This window comes from Hyperoodon ampullatus (genome assembly GCF_949752795.1).
Source record: "Hyperoodon ampullatus genome assembly, chromosome: 16".
Taxonomy (NCBI): domain Eukaryota; kingdom Metazoa; phylum Chordata; class Mammalia; order Artiodactyla; family Ziphiidae; genus Hyperoodon; species Hyperoodon ampullatus.
Genome location: NC_136929.1, coordinates 59601132 through 59620534, shown reverse-complemented (window position 1 = coordinate 59620534; position 19403 = coordinate 59601132). Strand labels below are relative to the sequence as shown.

At 36.2% G+C, this 19403-nt stretch overlaps 1 protein-coding gene across 1 annotated transcript in view; it reads right to left on the bottom strand.

Moving 5' to 3' along the window:
• Positions 1–19403, bottom strand: part of FNDC3A (fibronectin type III domain containing 3A) — a gene marked incomplete at its 3' end in the record, with an annotated part of 166991 nt that overhangs the window by 95279 nt on the left and 52309 nt on the right. Inside the window, exon 3 of the mRNA XM_079721855.1 lies at positions 10056–10131. Coding sequence (XP_079577981.1) covers positions 10056–10131 — 76 coding nt within the window. The remainder of the gene's footprint in view (positions 1–10055; positions 10132–19403) is intronic.

Below are 19403 nucleotides of genomic sequence, written 5' to 3'. Positions count from 1 at the left end.
TCCATTTGTATACAGCCATAATTGTTGGACAGTTTTTCCCTGTGAGTCAAAATCTGTTTCCCTGTAACTCTCTCTCACCTGTTTCAAACATGTTAAAAGGATACCATCTAACCACAGTACTACACCATCTGTTTTGAACATACATTTCTATTTTTGCAGTTCAAGATTTTGTTTGTTTTTACTTTTGTGAGATTCAATACGTGACTCACATTTAGCTCTAGTTCTACTAAAATAAGCAAGTTCTAGTCATAAAGTTAAATCCTCCTCTCCTGCACTATAGTGGACACTGTCATTCGTTTTGATGCATATGATCTAAAGTCCTTTTGTGTGTTGGAGGAGTCACCTTGGTGTGAGGTGAAGAACATTTCTCCTATAGGTGCTGATAACGTAGGAGGCAGTGGTGGGTGCTACAAGATTCCTGTTCCAGAAGTGGTATTTGTGCTGGAAGCAAGTGACCTTGAATTCTTAGTGAAGAAAGGGCATGGGTACAATCATGGCATTCATGATGATTTCCTAATCAAACTAGTACTGTAGCATGGTTTTAGGGCATTGTTCCTTAAGCTTAGCCTTGAGTATGGTTCTCTAACACTCCCAAAGATTCTATAAGATATCCAATATCATTTTCTTAAAGTAATATTTTTTAAAAAATTCAAAATAATCACACATTTACAAAAAAAGCTGCATGTCCAGCTGGCACCAAGAACTTTCTTCCCTACACCATTTGAAAGTAAGATGCTGACATGATGACTCATCACCCATGGAATACTTTAGTGTGCGTTTAGTATGTATTCTCCGATATAACCACACAACCATCAAAACCAGGAAATTAACATTGATACCTTGTTACTACCTGTTATGGGTAAAATTGTGTCCCCCCCCCACCAAAAGATATGTTTAGTACTTCAGAGTGTGACTTTATTTGGGAATAGGGTCACTGCAGATATAATTAGTTAAGATGAGGTCATGCTGGAGTAAAGTGTGGTACTAATCCAATATGGAATCCTTTTAAGAAGAGAGCCATGTGGAGGCACAGAGACACAGGGAGAGAATACCATGTGAAGATGGAGGCAGAAACTGGAGTGATGCATCTACAAACCAAGAAACCCCAAGGATTGCTGGCCATCACTAGCAGCTAGGAAAAAGACATAAAATTTCCCTCAGAAGGAACCAGTCCTACTGACATGTTGATCTTGGACTTCCAGCCTCCAGAACTGTGAGAGATTAAATTTCTGTTGTATTAAGCCACCCAGTTGGTGGTGCTTTGTTATGGAAGCCCTAAGAAACTACCTAATTTCAAACCCCACCCAAGATTCACCAATTGTCCTAATAATGTGCTTTCCAGACAAAGGGTCTAGTTCAGAATCACATATTGTAACTAGTTAGGATGTCTCTTTAGTCTATCATTCTGAACAGTTCCTCGGTCTTTCCTTGACTTTCATGATCTTGACTTTTGAAGATTAAAGGCTAGTTATTTTGTAGAATGTCTCTAGATTTGAGTTTGTCTACTATTTCCTTGAGTTTAGATTCAGATCATGCATTTTTGGCAGAAATATCACAGAAGTGACACCATGTTCCTCTTAATGCATCAGATCAAGTAGCACACAATTTTGATTTCTGACATTACTGATGACATACAATTTGATCACTTGATCAAGACGGTGTCTGCCAGGTTTCTCCACTGTAAAGTTACTTTTTTTTTTTTTTTCCTTTAATCAATAAGTATTTTGTGGGGGCTTCCCTGGTGGTGCAGTGGTTGAGAGTCTGCCTGCCGATGCAGGGGACACAGGTTCATGCCCCGGTCCAGGAAGATCCCACATGCCGCAGAGTGGCTGGGCCCGTGAGCCATGGCCGCTGAGCCTGCGTGTCCGGAGCCTGTGCTCTGCAATGGGAGAGGCCACAACAGTGAGAGGCCCGCGTACCGCAAAAAAAAAAAAAAAAAAGTATTTTGTGGGGACATAGTTTGAAACTATGTGAACAGTCCATTTTTCATCAACTTGCAATTTATTCACTTATTTATTTATATTTGTGTGAACTCACTGTTTCCTATTTTATTCAGTGGGCTTTAATCCATATCTATCATTATTTTGATGCTCAAATTGTGCCTGATTTTGCTAATGGAAGTTCCTTCAAGCTGTCTACTACATCCTCTTGACATGTCTCCATTGTTTTTCAGCACTTCTTTCTTCCTGGGATAAGACTTATACAGCAGAAAAGGAGTTACAGATGTGAAAGGGAGGAAACTAGAATAAATCCTGTGGCAATTGAACCAGAAAAATCATACATTTCTGCTTCTAGGTCTGGGGCAAGGAAAGTTCAAGATGTTATACCAGAAAGAAGGGATATTCAACATTGTCATCCCAGAAAGTCACTCAGGCTCTGACTTCCCATGTTGAGTTTCCTGCCCCCCAACCCCCACTCCCACGTGAATGTCCTTTCCTTGGCTCCGTGTGGTCACGCACAAGCTCTAATGCCCTGTGCTGGGCTACCCACTCCAGTCTTGTGTATATTCTCTTCTCACCACATCTGGGCTCTGACTTCCCACACTGGGCCATTCTACCCCTCACCCCACCATGTGGACTACCTCCTTATTCTGCTTGGGCTCCGATCCACACCAGGCCACCCCTTCTTGAGGACACCCTTCTCAGCCGGTTTAGGCTCTGAGCCCATTCAGCAGGCCACCTTGCTGTGTGAATTTCCTCCTTACTCTGTTTGGGCTCTGACTCTCTACACTAGGCTGTTGTCCTATGTGATGAACTCCTCCCGCTCGGACATCCTCCTCTGGGGCACTGCAGCTCACCTCCCCAACTCCCACCAGTGCAGTCTGCCATAGATTGAATGTCTGTGTCTCCCCCAAAATTCCTTTATTGAAACCCTAACCCCAATGTGATGGTATTAAGAGGTGGGGTTTTGGGAGGTGATGAGGACATGAGGGTGGAGCTCTCATGAATGGGACTAGGGCTCTTATAAAAGAGAACCCAGAGAGCTCCTTTGTCCCTTCCATCATGTAAGATTACAGTGAAAGTCAGCAGTCTGCAACCGGGAAGAAGGCTCTCACCAGAACCTGACCATGCTGGCGCCCTGATCTTGGACTGCCAGCCTCCAGAACTGTGAGAAATGTATTTCTGTTGTTTATAAGCCACCCAGTCTATGGTATTCTGTTATGGCAGCCCTAATGGACTAAGACAAGTGTCTATATAGTTCTGCCCCATCTAATGACTTTAGGACTTAAGTGCTAGGAAGGAAATGGAAGAAGGGAGAGGATCTCAGTATCACAGTAATAAACTCCTTTTGTGCTTAATTGACAAGAGTCAGTTTCAAAAAGGAACTCTGATACACATCATCTATATGGTACCAGTGCAATTAATTTTTTAAATCAAAATGTATAACTTTGTATTATTCCTGTTAAATTTTATACTATTGGTTTTGACCTATCATTTCAATATATTCTGATCTTGAGCTTGGCATTTACTTAATGTTATTAGTTGTCCTTGGTAACTGTCTGATACCTGGTAATTTTATAAATGTGTCATTTATTTTTGTCAAAGTTATTGATTAAAAGTGCACAGAAAGAGAGCCCTAAAGAACAAAGTCCTCTTTCTGACTTACTTCACTGTGTATGACAGACTCTAGGTCCATTCACCTCACTACAAATAACTCAATTGCATTTCTTTTTATGGCTGAGTAATATTCCATTGTATATATGTGCCACATCTTCTTTATCCATTCATCTGTTGATGGACATTTAGGTTGGTCCCATGTCCTGGCTATTGTAAATAATGCTGCAATGAACACTGTGGTACAGGACTCCTTTTGAATTATGGTTTTCTTAGGGTATATGCCCAGTAGTGGGATTGCTGGGTCGTATGGTAGTTCTATTTTTAGTTTTTTAAGGAACCTCCATACTGTTTTCCCTAGTGGCTGTATCAATTTACATTCCCACCAACAGTGCAGGAGGGTTCCCTTTTCACCACACCCTTTCCAGCATTCACTGTTTCTAGATTTTTTGATAATGTCCATTCTGACAGGCGTGAGGTAATACCTCACTGTACTTTTGATTTGCATTTCTCTAATGATTAGTGACATGGAATCTAAAAAAAAAAAAAAAATGGTACTGATGAACCTAGTTGCAGGGCAGGAATAAAGATGTAGACACAGAGAATGGACTTGAGGATATGGGGAGGGGGAAGGGTAAGCTGGGGTGAAGTGAGAGAGTGGCACGGACATATATACACTACCAAATATAAAATAGATAGCTAGTGGGACACAGCTGCACAGCACAGGGAGATCAGCTCAGTGCTTTGCAATGACTTAGAGCGGTGGGATAGGGAGGATGGGAGGGGAGGGGATATGGGGACATATGTACGCATATGGATGATTCACTTTAGTGTACAACAGAAACTAACATAGTATTGTGAAGCAATTATACTCCAATAAAGATTTTTTTAAAAAAAAAGAACAAAGTCCTGGATAATATAACGTAAGACAAAGCTTTAGACTGGCAGTGGGCCAGGGATGAAATTTTATTTTATCTTCCCATAAAGATATATGAGAAAATCTGTCAAATAACCTTGAGGAAATAAAGAGTGCTTGCTTATTCAACTTTTGTCTCTTACTGAATACTGAATGAACGAATGAATGAATGGATGAAGAATATGAGGTCCTCATTCGTGCTGAAATGCAACTGTGGAAGCAACGTTGCAAAACAAATCATCACAATGTAGATCTGGTTAATCCATGATCAACATAATTAGGGTTTATATATCTGATGTAGCTTTTTGGGTTTTATGATTCCACAGATATAAACAATATGTCAAAAAGGTATGGTGTAATAATAATCTCTATGACTAAATTATATTCCAAATCCTTTGTGATGGATAGACTCTTTCACACACACTCTCTCTCTCTTTACACAAACAAGTATAAGACAGGATGTAAAAATAATCACTAAATTGCTTAATGTAATCTGACTGATATAATAGTAAGCAGCAGAGCTGAAACTCAACCCAGGTAGCATTTGCTTAACTACTGCCTTATTAGGTTAACAAAATTGAACATTCATCAATATCTTTCTCTCCTAAAGTATATCATTCGAAGGGGCCAGGGCGTATAAAAACTATTCAAGCATAGCTGGTTTATATATTCATTTTTTTTTAAAGATAACTTTGTATCTTGCACGGACAGCATGGAATCATACCACAGTAGAAGTCCCATAACAACGCAAAACCACTAGATATTTAATTAATAAATTCTTATTATTTAGTCCTATTTATTCATTTTGAGATGTCATGGAAGAAAAGAAGGGAAAAAAAAGAAAGCTATACCTGCCTCTCAATAAGGAGGATTTTTAGATAAAATTTTTTGTCTATATAGACTCTATTTGCTTGGCACATGGAAATGCTCAAGAAAGGTTAGTTTTTTCTCTTTCTCATTCAACTTAATTAAACATTTACTGAGCATTCTCTATGTGCTGGGCGCTATGCAAGACAGGAGGTTTACAAACACGTCAAACAATTTCTGCCCTCAATGATTTCTGTATGTGTATCCAGGGGTAGAAGAGGAGAGAAACTGAAGAAAGATCTTGTCTGCAAACACTTCACAGAACAGATAATGTCTGAAGGATGGGTACCAATTTATTGCCAGGAAAGCCAGCTCTACAATAGGGATCTTAAGAGTTCACCACATACTCTCTACAAAATGTGCTTCTAGGACATCACCAGTAAGCCAAATTCAGAAACTTTGGTTAATTCTCTATTCTGTGTACCTCCCCACAAAACAAAACTAAGAAGGGCAGTCTTTAGCACTGGTTACAAAGATCTATTAATACTAAACCTTAAGATTTATTCACATAATAAATTTTTACATTCCTATGCACAATTACCAAGCAAAAATGAATTTCCATAGTATCTATCATTATACAAAAAACAATTTGTTGACATGCTATCAATCCAATCACTAAAAAAATCCCCAAAACATCAAGTTGTTAGATGTTTAAAAATAACTTTTAATAGAAAAAAAACCAGAGAGATTCAACATAGTACTTCAATTTCATAAGTAATGAGGTATTTGTGCTAAAAGCCATTAGCAGTGACTTAAAGACGGCAAAAATGAGGTATAGGTTAGAATCAGGTAGTATAAATAAACCTAACCAATGAGCAGAATGGCAAACTGAAAGGTGGTAAAAGGCAGGGAGCTACGCTTTTATATATTTAAGAGTTGTGCATTGTCTAAAAGGACATGAAATAAGACAAAAGGTAAGTTAAGACAGACATCAGATCCTGTATTAGACTCAGAAAGAATGGTATGGAACAATAAAAAATGATCACATTAAATAAAGTATATTATTTTCATTATAAATATGAAACATATTTTAAAAAACAAATATTGAAAAGTCCTTGTTTCTGGCCCATAACAATTTCTTTTCTTTTTTTTTTCTTCTTTTTCAGGGGTGGAGGCAAGAGAGAGAAGCTATGCAATGCATTTAAAAGAATGTTTGTTACATTTTATTGAACATTTCTAGATGTTTGAAGTAGGGAGATTTTCAGATTAACAGGTGAGCACATGGTAACAGAAAAGGAAGACTTCACTGATCCTTCCAAACTGTAAACTGGATATTAACTATTTTATAATCTCCTTCAATGGCTCTTCCTCACCTTTATAATAAAGTTCTTAGTATGGTAGTCAAGCCATTTCAAGAGATGACTATATTTTCAGATTCATCTCTGTCCATATCCCCTTTATACAACTTTTTGTTTTGTTTTGTGTTTAGCTATTCCAATCTCTTTGCAGTTATTCAAATAAATCAAGTTGCTCTTTCCTTCTGTTGCTTTTGTACACTATCCTCTCTGCCTAAAACACTTTCTTGAGACCCTTTTGTCCATTTGGCCAACTGGTATTTTCCTGAAAGACAAGGATGTGTCACTTTTTCTTTGAAGGGCTTTTTCCCTGACATAATCACTCTGTGATTAGTCCTCCTATGCTCTCACAATACCCTATGCATATTTCTAATGATTCTTTTTATATTGTACAATTGTTAATTTTCCCCCCTTCCCCCTACCACACTGTGTTCCTGAATGGCAGGAACTGTGTCATAGTCTTCTCTGAATCCTTTGCAGCTCGTACAGTATACCTCAGCAGGGACTTTGTAAATTCATGAAAAAAAATATTAGCAGTTTTATCTATCTAAGCAGTATGCTATATAGTAGGAAAAAGGTACTATATTGAGCTCTGCCCATAACTAGCTGTGTCTCACAAATTCTGAACCTCCAATAAAATAGGGGAATTATTTAGATCTCTAATGTTCCCTGTGATTCTTCAACTTAGTTTTGGTTTCTATAAATTCTTGTTGGTAATAAAACTACTTTAAAAAGCACAGTCTTTAATTCAAATGCTTATTAATTTACACTGGATTTACCTCAATTCTTTAGGTTTTACTACAGAGGTTTTCTTAGTATAGTGGCTGTGAAAAGAAAAGCTTTCCTAACTTGATGGCCTCTGTCAGTTTCATTGGCACATGATTTTCCTCCCTTAACACTTTCTCTTTCTCTTTTTCATATACTGAATCCACTTCTACCTATACTCTTACTTTTTACCTAGCTCAAGAACTAGGTCAAGAAGATGACTGCCATGTGATAGAAATAGTGATGGCAAAGAGCAAAAAAAGGGAGGAGAGGATGAGCCCCAGCAGTCCTTAGCCTTTTCTCGTCCTGTCTTCTCTTGCTTGGACTGAGGGCATGCTGGTCTTCACAAAGACTTCAACCCAGTCTCTTGTTTACTACTACCTTTCATCTATATCCCATCTTTTAGTTTTGGACAAACAAAAACATAAAGAGGGGAGAGCCTTTTACTTTCTGTATGGTTCCCGCTAAAGTTTCCTGTGTTTTTAAAACTTTGCTCAGTAGTAATTTTAAGACAAAGTCTCCACTCTTATAATCTGATGTATAGAGAGAAGAGTCTCCATTTTCTCCTGAAGCAAAGAAATGTGTCCCTGCCTTAAAATCCTTCACATGATAGTCAATTCCTATTATTAGGATACTGTTAGCACTACAGGCACATTATAAACTAGATAGGCTTTTTTGGTTCTGATTGAAGGGATAAGTGCCACATAAAAATCAATTTAATTGATTTTATGAGGGAAGGGGTTTACAAATTACAGTTACAAATTGACTTTTAAAATATAAGTTATTTAAAATTCAAAGTCTGGTTATCCAATTGCAATGATCAGTTTTTGCATTTTAAGTCACACTAAAACAGTAATGAGTATCCTCATTTGCAGATGTGTTTGAAAAGACCAATGTTATATTAGTTAAAATGCTTCCATCATAAACAATATTTATTGAAAACAATTTGAAAAGAGATGTACAAATAAACCTAAGGTGTGTGCTCTACTAAAAACTTACATTCTAAGAGGTACCCAGTATAAAAATGAAGTTATTTTTATGAAAACCTAATTGACAAGTAAAGATAGGCAAAGTTTATTATACTGCTTATAAATTCTACTACCTGGTTTCTTTTAAGCTCATAATATGTGGACCATTCCTATTTGTGAAGTTACCAAATAACTGCCTCTCAAAAGATTTAAATTAACTTAGAGAAAGTGCTAACTCTAAGACATGTAAGGTTTAAATGGCAGGTTAAAAGTTTTAATTGTAATTATTGAGCTAACTGCTTCTCTAGAAAGAGTTAGATCTATTTCTTCTTTGCTTGCATTGACTTGACAGCCCAGGTTAAATGGGGGGGAGGTACCATAAGTCCTGGTTTGCCTGGGACAATCTTGGCTGACACTAATTGTTGTGGAGTAATTGCTAGGGTCCACTTTCACTCTTAAAGTATCCTGGTTTGGATGATAAAGCATACGGTCCCCCCACTTCTAACGTGCTCTTTTCAAATGAAAGTAATAACCATTAGATAGGTACCCAATATGTGGAAGGCCAAGAACTGAAGGGAATACAAAGGAATGTAAGAAATGGTATCTGCCCATAAAGTCCTTATTAAAACTTAGTTGGAGAGACTGAATAAACATTCCAAGTTAAACATACAAAATTTAAATGGCTTTTCAAAATACTAACTGGAAGAAATATTACAAAAAAGTACATTCTTGCTAAATGAATGGCACAATAATTGGTGTTTTGGGCTTTCATAGGAGATGGGGTCACTTTCTATTAAACACCACTACAGTACCCACCATCACCACTTACTCAGTGCCTTATATGTGCCAGGTCTGGTTTAGAGTGCTTTATAAACATATTACTCAACCCTCACAATTATCCTATGAGGTGTGTTATTATGCACAGGGATAGGAATTTTACTGAGAAAGGTACCTGATAGAGGTTAAATAACATGCAAAAGTTCATACAGCCAGTTAAGTGGCAGAGTTGGGGTTTAAAACCAGGTTCTCTAATTCCAAAGCTAGTGACCTTTTTATTGCTCTCATCTTCACACAGAGTGGTGGTTCTCAGCTAGGGGTGATTTTGCCTCCCAGGGAACATTTGGTGATATCTGGAGACATTTTTGTTTGGCACAAATGTGTGTGTGTGTGTGTGGGGGGTTGTTGGCTAGTAAGTAGTGTGGAAGGGATGCTTACTAAAGACTCTATAAAAAAACTTTTAAAGATAAGATCTGAGCTCAGTCTGGAAGCATTTGGATAGGCTGGGGGTAGTGGTGATATGGGTAAATTCTAGATAAGAAGCAGAATACAGTAAGTACAAGAAAGGTTCAGAGACGGTGAATAAACCAACTTAGCAAGATTGAAGGGAAACAGTATTGAAAGGAAAGTGGGAAGCAAGCAAAAGATGAAATGATCTTTCAAAAAGACTAAGGAACCTGAACTAGATTCACTGAAGATTTCTGAGCAGGGGAGTGACATTATAGTAGGATTAATCAAGAAACCAGGGCAAAGAGACTAATTAAGATGCTACTGTAATAGTTATGCCATAAAGTATTCAGAGTTTGTGCCTTGTTGTGGTGGTAGTGAGAAAGAAAGGAAGAAACTACAAGCACATACACTTTTATGTATCATAAATTTTAGTCTTGTCTCAAATGACAATAACCATTCTTACCTGTAATGCACTGAAACTGTCCATCTTCTCTTCTTATGGTAAATGCTTCCCCTGGGTTAACTTGTACCAGGATAACCTTAAAATGAGGGGAAGAAGTATTAATCAAAAGAGCAACACAGTAAATCAGTATATCAAGATATTAAATGTTGCTAGGAAGAGAGTAGATGTGAGCTATTTAATCATATGGAACTGGGAAGGAAAATCGGGATTACACATTTGTTGATAAGTATTAATTACTTCATTTTTCTGGAGGTCAGACTCAAGCCAAAAGTAAGGGAATAAAAAAAGACAGAGGCACAATTTTATTGGAAAGTCAATAAATTTCACTCTGAAACAAAGATGGAGTCAAACTACCGAATATTTGGATCATCTATGCCTACTTCACCAATTGTAAAGTATTGTGTTTTTCTAAAAATAAAGTATAAATTGATAGGTAGAGAATAAGATGGCACCCCTGAATTAGTATGACATCTCAAATTAGCAATATATTTAAAAATATGTTAAATTAATCCCATAATTTTGAGTAGTTTTCTTTTTATTTTATAGGTAATACACACTAATCTTATGACATCTGAAAAACAAAAAACTGGAAAAAAACTGAAGTCCCTCCATCCTAATAAACATTGTTAGCATTCTCATAAATTTCTTAGTCTTGTTCTCTATGCATAGGCTTAATTTCCCCCCTTAAATATAAGGGGGAAAATAAGACCTCCAATTCTGTGTCTTTTTTTGGTTTAATATTAAAAAAAGGCTTTTCCATGTTATTATTCAAAGTATGTCATCGAATGTTTATACCATAAACTACTTAACCATTCTCTTAATTAAAGAATTTAGGTAGTGAGCATTTTGGTATGTAGTTTTCCCATCTCTATAATTAGTATTATTTCCTTATGATATATTCCCAGAAATAGAATTCCCGTATCTGTTGGTAAACTACTTTTTAAAAGGGTTTTACAAATTCACATTCCTCCTCAGTCTATAAGAACACCATTTAACCACATTCTCTGCACCCCTAAAAATTATAGTTTTAAAATCTTTGCTACCTTGATAGATGAAAACAGTATATTACTATCATTTAATTTGCACTTTTTTGATTATTAATGAGGTTAAATTCTATCTTTACATTTGCTACTGGCTCTTTTGTAAACTGGCTGTCTGTCATCTTAATCTTTTGGGGTCTTAAATGTTCTTAGCAATTCATATGAATTCTCTGAATAATAATGGTAGTAATAATAATAATATACTATATTATGCTGCAAATATTTTCCCATTTTGTCTTCTCAAATTTTTTAATTGTTTATTTTCCTGTAGCCAATGTTACCTATTTTTTCCTTTGTGACACCTTCTATTGCTTCTAAATTTAACTTGTGGCTGGCTATCAAGCACTTGAAATGTGGCTTGTCTTTGTCTATATGGAGATGTGCCATAGGTGTAAAATACACACTGGATTTCAAAGACTTAGTACAAAAGAACCCAACCATGTAAAATATCTTGCTGTTAATTTTTATATTGATTACATATTGAAATAATATTCTGGACATATTCGGTTAATAAAAAATTATTACAATTAATTTTTCCTGTTTTTACTTTTTAATGTGGCTACTAACATTTTTTAAATTACTTATGTGATTGGCATTATATTTCCATTGGACAACGCTGACCTATAGGTTTGATAAAAATGCTAGTTTTTCTTTTTTTCTAGTTTTATATAATTTAATTGCTTATATTTAGTTCTTTAAGGCACCTCAAATTTATCTGGAGAAGATCCAAAAATATTTTTCTTCCTTAGAGAGCTAACCAATACAATTTGCTAAATATAAGATAGCTCCTTTAGCACACAATATACTCTTCTGGCCTGTCTCATCCATAACACTATCTACTTTGGCAAAAGTAGCTTTGGAAATATGTTTTTATTTTGATCATTTTAAACACTGTAACCTTAGAAATATGTTTTCTGATGGTGTACCTCGATTACTACTCTTCTTCAAACATTTCTTTGACATTGACTGGTGATAAGTGCTATGACAGAAGTTAAGCACTATCAGAGCACACAGGACCAAGTACTTAAATTAGTCTGTTACCTGAGCATGTGTCTGTATACATGTATATGCACGTGTGTGTGTGTTTGTGTATTTAATGGCTTTCTAGAGAATGTAAAAGTTAAGCTGAGTCCTGAAGACTGAGAAGGAACTAGCTAGGCAAGAAGAGTGGGAAGGCCTTTAAGGTATAGAGAAGAGCAAATGCAAACCTCCAGGAAAGGAAACATCATCAATAGTTTATCAAATTCAATGAACCAAAAGAAGTTCTATAGTTCTATATGGTTGGAGAATGGGGCAGGCGGAGATAAGGGTTGGGGAAACGATGCAGGAAAAAGGTTAGAAATATGGGGAAAGGTAGACAGGAGTTGGGTTAAGAAGGGTCTTGTGAGCCATTCTAAGGGCAAGGAAGAGTTATGTAAGCAGGTAATGCTATGGTGGATCGCCCTGGCTGCAGTGTAGCAACCAGATATAGGAAGAACTCTTCATCAGGAGGTTACAACAGGCATCTAAGTAGGCTTCTTTTAATGCATTAATTTCTATTTTCAACTTTTATTATTTCCTTTCTTCTGTTTTCCTTAGGCTATGTTGTTTTTCTAACTTTTTCAGTTGAATACTCTATTTTATTCCTTCTTTAGTAATATATGCACTTAAAACCATGAATTTTACTCAATTTAACCATAGAGAATATTTTCACTATTGTTTTTTAGATTTTCTGCCATTTACTTCTCATCCCCTCTGTGATCCAACAGTTGTTTTAAAGAAAACTTAAAATTTTGAAAGTGGGCTGGAGGATTTTCAGTTTGTTTTTATTTCCAATACATTTTTTTTTATCAATCTCAAACAAATCCATGGTTCTTTAAAAAATTTTTTAACCCATTAAGTTTCTTTCACTCCTTTCCTTGTTAGTGTTAGAACTTAGTAGAGGTAGTGAATTACTGAAGGATGATACCTGAGGCCAGCACTGGGTTAAAGCACAGGAGTTCTTAACCTGGGGGCCATAGATATCTATTCAAAGGGTTTGTGAACCACACAGAATTATATATGAAATTCTCTGTAGATATTACAATTTTCTACAGAAGGGTTCACTATTTTCATTAGATTTCACTAAATTCTTAATGGGGTTCAAGACCTAAAGTAGTGCTTACTGTGTCACACTATGCTGTCTGCTTTACATGTATGTTACCTCTTTTAATTATGATCCTCTATCAGTACTGGTTGTACTATGGAATTCTATAAAATACTAATAATTCCTGTAATGAATTCATTCGCTACAAAGTTGGGAAAAAGAAATAAAACTAAGAAAACCAAACATGGTACACATACAACTGATATACCCTGATATTAAGTAAAAAAGGATAAACTCTTTTAAATTATAATAAGATGTTCAGGAAAATGGTAGGAGGTTAAATTTATTCATTTATCTAAAAATCATTTATTAAACACCCACTGTGTGGCACCTACTCTTATATGCACTATGAACATCAAGAAGAAAAATAAATCACGGTCCAAGGACTCAAGGAATACACAGTCTTGTGAAACAGGCAAGTACTCAGCCAATTAACTGTACAGTGTAATAAGAGATGTAACAGAGATATGAACAATGTACTATAGGTTCCACTCAGCCCACAATGATGAGGGAAGATTCCTGGAGGAGATGATAGCTACATAATGTTCAGAGGGACAACCAAGAATTAACAAGCTAAAGATGGGGAGAGAACATTCCAGGAGAGAGTACACAACAGCATGTATGAAGTCATGGGGGTGAAAGAGATCGCGGATAATTTTTTTTTTAAACATCTTTATTGGAGTATAATTGCTTCACAATGGTGTGTTAGTTTCTGCTTTATAACAAAGTGAATCAGTTATACATATACATATGTCCCCATATCTCTTCCTTCTTGCTTCTCCCTCCCTCCCACCCTCCCTATCCCACCCCTCTAGGTGGTCACAAAGCACCAAGCTGATCTCCCTGTGCTATGCGGCTGCTTCCCACTAGCTATCTATTTTACGTTTGGTAGTGTATATATGTCCATGCCACTCTCTCACTTTGTCCCAGCTTACCCTTCCCCCTCCCCGTATCCTCAAGCCCATTCTCTAGAAGGTGTGTAAATTGATCACGGACAACTTGAAAATGGGAAGAAGTATGGCATAGCTAAAGTCTAAACTAGTTTGAGAAATGCAATGGAAAGAGATAAAATTGGGAGGATAAGCAGGGGCTAGATCATGAAGATCCTTAAATATAAAGCTAAGGAGTTAAACCTTTAGGCAAGGCTATTAAACAGGGAAGGGTCCTATTCAAATTTCATCTTTACCCCAACTTTTATTCTGTAATATTTCAAATGTACAGAAAAACTGCAGGATTGATTCAATGAATGCCCATATATCCCTCACCTAGATTCACCAATTGTTAATGGGTTGCCATATTTGCTCACTCTCACACTCACTCTTTTTTTTTTTTTTTTTTTTTTTTTTTTTTTTTTTTTTTGTGGTATGCGGGCCTCTCACTGTTGTGGCCTCTCCCGTTGCGGAGCACAGGCTCCGGATGCGCAGGCTCAGCAGCCATGGCTCACGGGCCCAGCCGCTCCGCGGCATATGGGATCCTCCCAGACCGGGGCACGAACCCGTATCCCCTGCATCGGCAGGCGGACTCTCAACCACTGCGCCACCAGGGAGGCCCCTCACTCTTTTTTTGATACACCATCTTAGAATACCTGAGTGGTGTTAAGTTTGATCACTTGGTTTTAGGTGATTATCTCTTAGATGTTTCTATTATAAAGATACCATTTCCCTTTGAAAGTAATAAACAATCAATATGGTGATACTTTGAGACTCTCTGAATATTCTATTTCCTAACAGTTTTTCACCCAATGGTTTCAACAATTACTACTAAACATTATTGTGGTAGCTGTAAAATGGCAATTAAAAAAACCCCATTCTTTCTGTAGTTACTAGTTAGCATTCTTCTATTAAGAAGAGACTTCTTTTCTGAATTCTTCCCCTTATCCTACACCCCAGCTTTACATGTTTCTTAGTATGAGTATGGGCTCATGGATTCTTTTAAAAATTGATGTTATTATAATCCACTAGTGTCACTATTAATATTTTCAGTGAGGTGAAATTCACATATTAATTATAAATCAATATTAAAGTGTACAATTCTAGGCATTTAGTACATTCACAATGTTGTGCAACCACCACCTCTTCTAGTTTCAAAACATTTTACTACACTATTTCCATTCAGGAATCACTCTACTTTTTCCCTCTTTAAGACCCTGATAACCACCAATTTGCCTTCTGTCTCTATGGATTTACTATGTATCATATAAACAGAATCATACAATATGTGATCCTTTATGACTGGTTTCTTTCACTTAGCATTAACGTTTTTAAGGTTCATCAAGGCTGTAGCATGTATCAGTACTTCATTTTATGGTTAAATAACATTCTGCTGTATGGATATACTACAATTTATGTATCCATTCTGTATCCACACTGATAAACAACTGGACTGTTTTCAACCTTCTGGTTATTGAGAATTGTGCTATGGTAAACATTCATGTACAAATATTTGAGTTCCTCTTTTCAATTTTGGGGGTATGCACCCAGGAGTGGAACTGCTGGGTAATATAGTAATGCTACATTTAACTTTTTGAGGAACCACCACATGCTCCTTATGCAGCTGCATCATTTCACATGCCCAGTAACAATATACAAGGATTCCAATTTCTCTAGACTCTTGCCAATGCTTGTTATTTTGATTATAGATATCCAGTGGATATAAAGTAATATCTCACTGTGGTTCTGATTTGCATTTCCCTAACATCCCTGACAAATGATGTCGAGCATTGTGTCATGTGTTTCTTGGCTATCTGTATATCTTCTTGGGAGAAATGTGTATTCAAGTCATTTGCCCAATTTAAATTGTGTTGTCTGTTTTTGTTGAGTTGTAAAAGCTCTTCATATACTGTGGATACTAGACCCTTATCAGATACAAGATTTGAAAATATTTTATCCCATTCTGGAAGTTGTCTTTTCACTTCCTTCATAATGTTCTTTTTATGTACAAGCATTTTTAATTTTGATGAAGTACAATTTATCTAATTTTTTTTTGCTGTTGTTGTTGCTTGTAAGTTTGGTGTCATATCTAAGACTCCACTTAGAGTCCAAGGTCATGAAGATGAACTCTTCCTTTCTTCTAAGAGTTTTATAGTTTTAGCTTATTTAGGTTGTTGATTCATTTCAGTTCCCTTTTCTATATGGTGTGAAGTAGTGGTGTAATTTCATTCTTTTGCATGTGGATATCCAGTTGTCCCAGCACTGTTCTGTGAAGAGACTATTCTTTTCCCACTGAACAGTTTTGGCACCCTGTCTGAAACAAATTGGCCATAGAGATATGGGTTTATTTGTGGACTCTCAATTCTATTCCATTGGCCTATATATATCTATTCTTATGCCAGTACCATACTATTTTGACTACAGTAGCTTTGTAGTAGGTTTAAAATCAAGAAGCTTTAGTTGTTGAACAACTTTGTTGTTCTTTTTCAAGATTGTTTCGGCTATTGGGGCCCCTTGCAATTCCATATGAATTTAAGGATCAGCTTCTTCATTTCTGCAAACAAGGCCACTGGAATTTTAATAAAGATTGTATTGACTCTGTGCCTTCCTTTGGTCAGTGTTACCATCTTTACAATATTAAGTTTTCCAGTCCATGAACATGGGATGTCTTTTTATTTAGTTAAGTCATCTTTAATTTCTTTCAGCACATTTCTGTAGTTTTCCACATACAAGTCTTTCACCAACTTGGGAATATTTATTACTATGTATTTTATTCTCTTGGATGCTACTGTAAATGGAATTATTTTCTTAATTTCCTTTTCAGATTCTTCACTGCTGATGTGTAGAAACATAGCTGAATTTTTTTTGTTGATCCTGTACCCTGCAACTTTGCTGAATGTGTTTATTAGCTCTAGTCAGTTTTGCAAGGACTCTTTGGGATTTTCTTTTCAAAAAAAATTTTTCTTTTTTGAGGTGGACCATTTTTAAAGTCTTTCTTGAATTTGTTACAATATTGCTTTTGTTTTGGTTTTTTGGGGGCAAGGCATGTGGGATCTTAGCTCCCTGACCAGGGATCGAAACTGCACCCCCTGCACTGGAAGGTGAAGTTTCAACCACTGGACTGCCAGGGAAGTCCCCTGGGATTTTCTACATAAAGGATCATGCCATCTGCAAACAGACAGACCTTTGGTTAGACTAACCAAGGAAAAAATAGGACCCAAATCAACAAAATTATAAATGAAAGAAGAAACATTACAACTCAACTGATACCACAGAATTACAAAGGATCGTAAGAGGCTATGAATAACTATATGCCAACAAACTGGACAACTAAAAAGAAACAGAAAAATTCCTAGAAACATGCACCTTACCAAGACTGAGTCAGGAAGAAACAGAAAATCTGAGCAGACCAGTTACCAGTAAGGAGATTAAATCACTAATCAAAAATCTCTCAATGAAGAAAAGCCCAGGAGCAGATGGCTTCACTGGTGAATTTTACCAAACATTTTAAGAAGAACTAATGGCAATCCTTTTCAACCTCTTCCAAAAAACTGAAGAGGAGGGAATACTCCTAAACTCATTTTATGAGACCAGCTTTACCCTGATACCAAAGCCAGAAAAGGATACTACAAGAAAAGCACACTACAGGCCATTATTCCTGATGAATATAGATGTAAAAATTCTCCACAAGATACTAGCAAACCAAATTCAGCAGCACATTGGAAAATTCATCTGCGAGACAAAAGCTGAGCTAAAGGCAATGAATAGCAGAATGAATAATGCAGAAAAACGAATAAGTGATCTGGAAGATAGAGTAATGGAAATCATCCAATCAGAACAGCAGACAGAAAGCCAAATGAGAAAAAAAATAAAAGCAATATAAGAGACCTATGGGATAATATAAAGCATGCCAATCTATGCATTAATAGGAATTCCAGAAGGAGAAGACAGAGAAAAGGATATTGAAAATATATTTGAAGAAATTATGGCTGAAAACTTCCCAAACTTAAAGGAAGAAACAAATATTCAGACACAGGAAGCACAGAGGGTCCCAAACAAGATGAACCCAAACAGACCTACACCAAGACATATAATAAAAATGGCAAAAATTAAAAAAAGAGGATTCTAAAGGCAACAAGAGAAAAACAAAGAGTTAATTAAAAGGGAACCCCCCATAAGGCTATCAGGTGATTTCTCTACAGAAATGCTGCAGGCCAGAAGGGAGTGGTGAAATATATTCAAAGTCTTGAAAGGGAAAAATCTGCAACCTAGAATACTCGACCCAGCAGAATTATCATTCAGAATAGAAGGAGAGAGAGAAAGAATTTCTCAGACAAGCAAAAACTGAAAGAATAAAGTAATACTAAACCTACCCTAAAATAAATATTGAAAGGTCTTCTCTAAATATAAAAGAAGAAGATACAGAAAAGAGGAAGTCACAGTTGGAAAGTAAATCACTTAAATAAGCCAGTATACAGATCAAAAAGAAAAAAAAAATCTATTTGTGGAAGTAATGATAAACACAAGGAACAGCAAAAGGATAAACATGAAGATGTAAAAGAGGACATCAAAATCATAAAATATAGAGGAGGAGAGTAAGAAAATGTAGATTCTTCTTTTTTAGAATGTGTTTGAGACTATATGATTATCAGTCTAAAGCAAGCAGATGGAGGAAGGGGTTAACATACTTGAAAAACAGGGTAACCACAAATCAAAGTCAGCAGCACATTAAAAGGACTATTCATCATGATCAAGTGAGATTTATCACTGGGCACAAGGATGGTTCACCATACACAAATCAATACACGTGATACATCACCTTGATAGAATGAAATTAAAAAGATCATCTCAATAGACAAGGAAAAAGCATTTGACAAAATTCAACATCTGTTCATCATAAAAGCTCTGAACAAATTAGGTATAGAAGGAAAGTATCTCAACATAATAAAAGCCATATATGACAAGCCCATGCAATGGTGAAAAGTTGAAAACTTTTTCTCTAAAATAAGGAACAAAACAAGGGTGCCCACGTTTACCACTCCTTTTCAACACAGTACTAGAAGTCCAAGCCAGAGCAATCAGGAAAGAAAAGGTGATAAAAGACATCAAAATTGGAAAGGAAGAAGTAAAACTTTCTCTTTTGGCAGATGACATAATTTTATACACAGAAAATCTTAAAAGACTCCCCCCCAAAAAACTGTTAGGTCTAATCAACAAACTCACTGAAGTTGCAGGATACAAAATTCTCATGCAA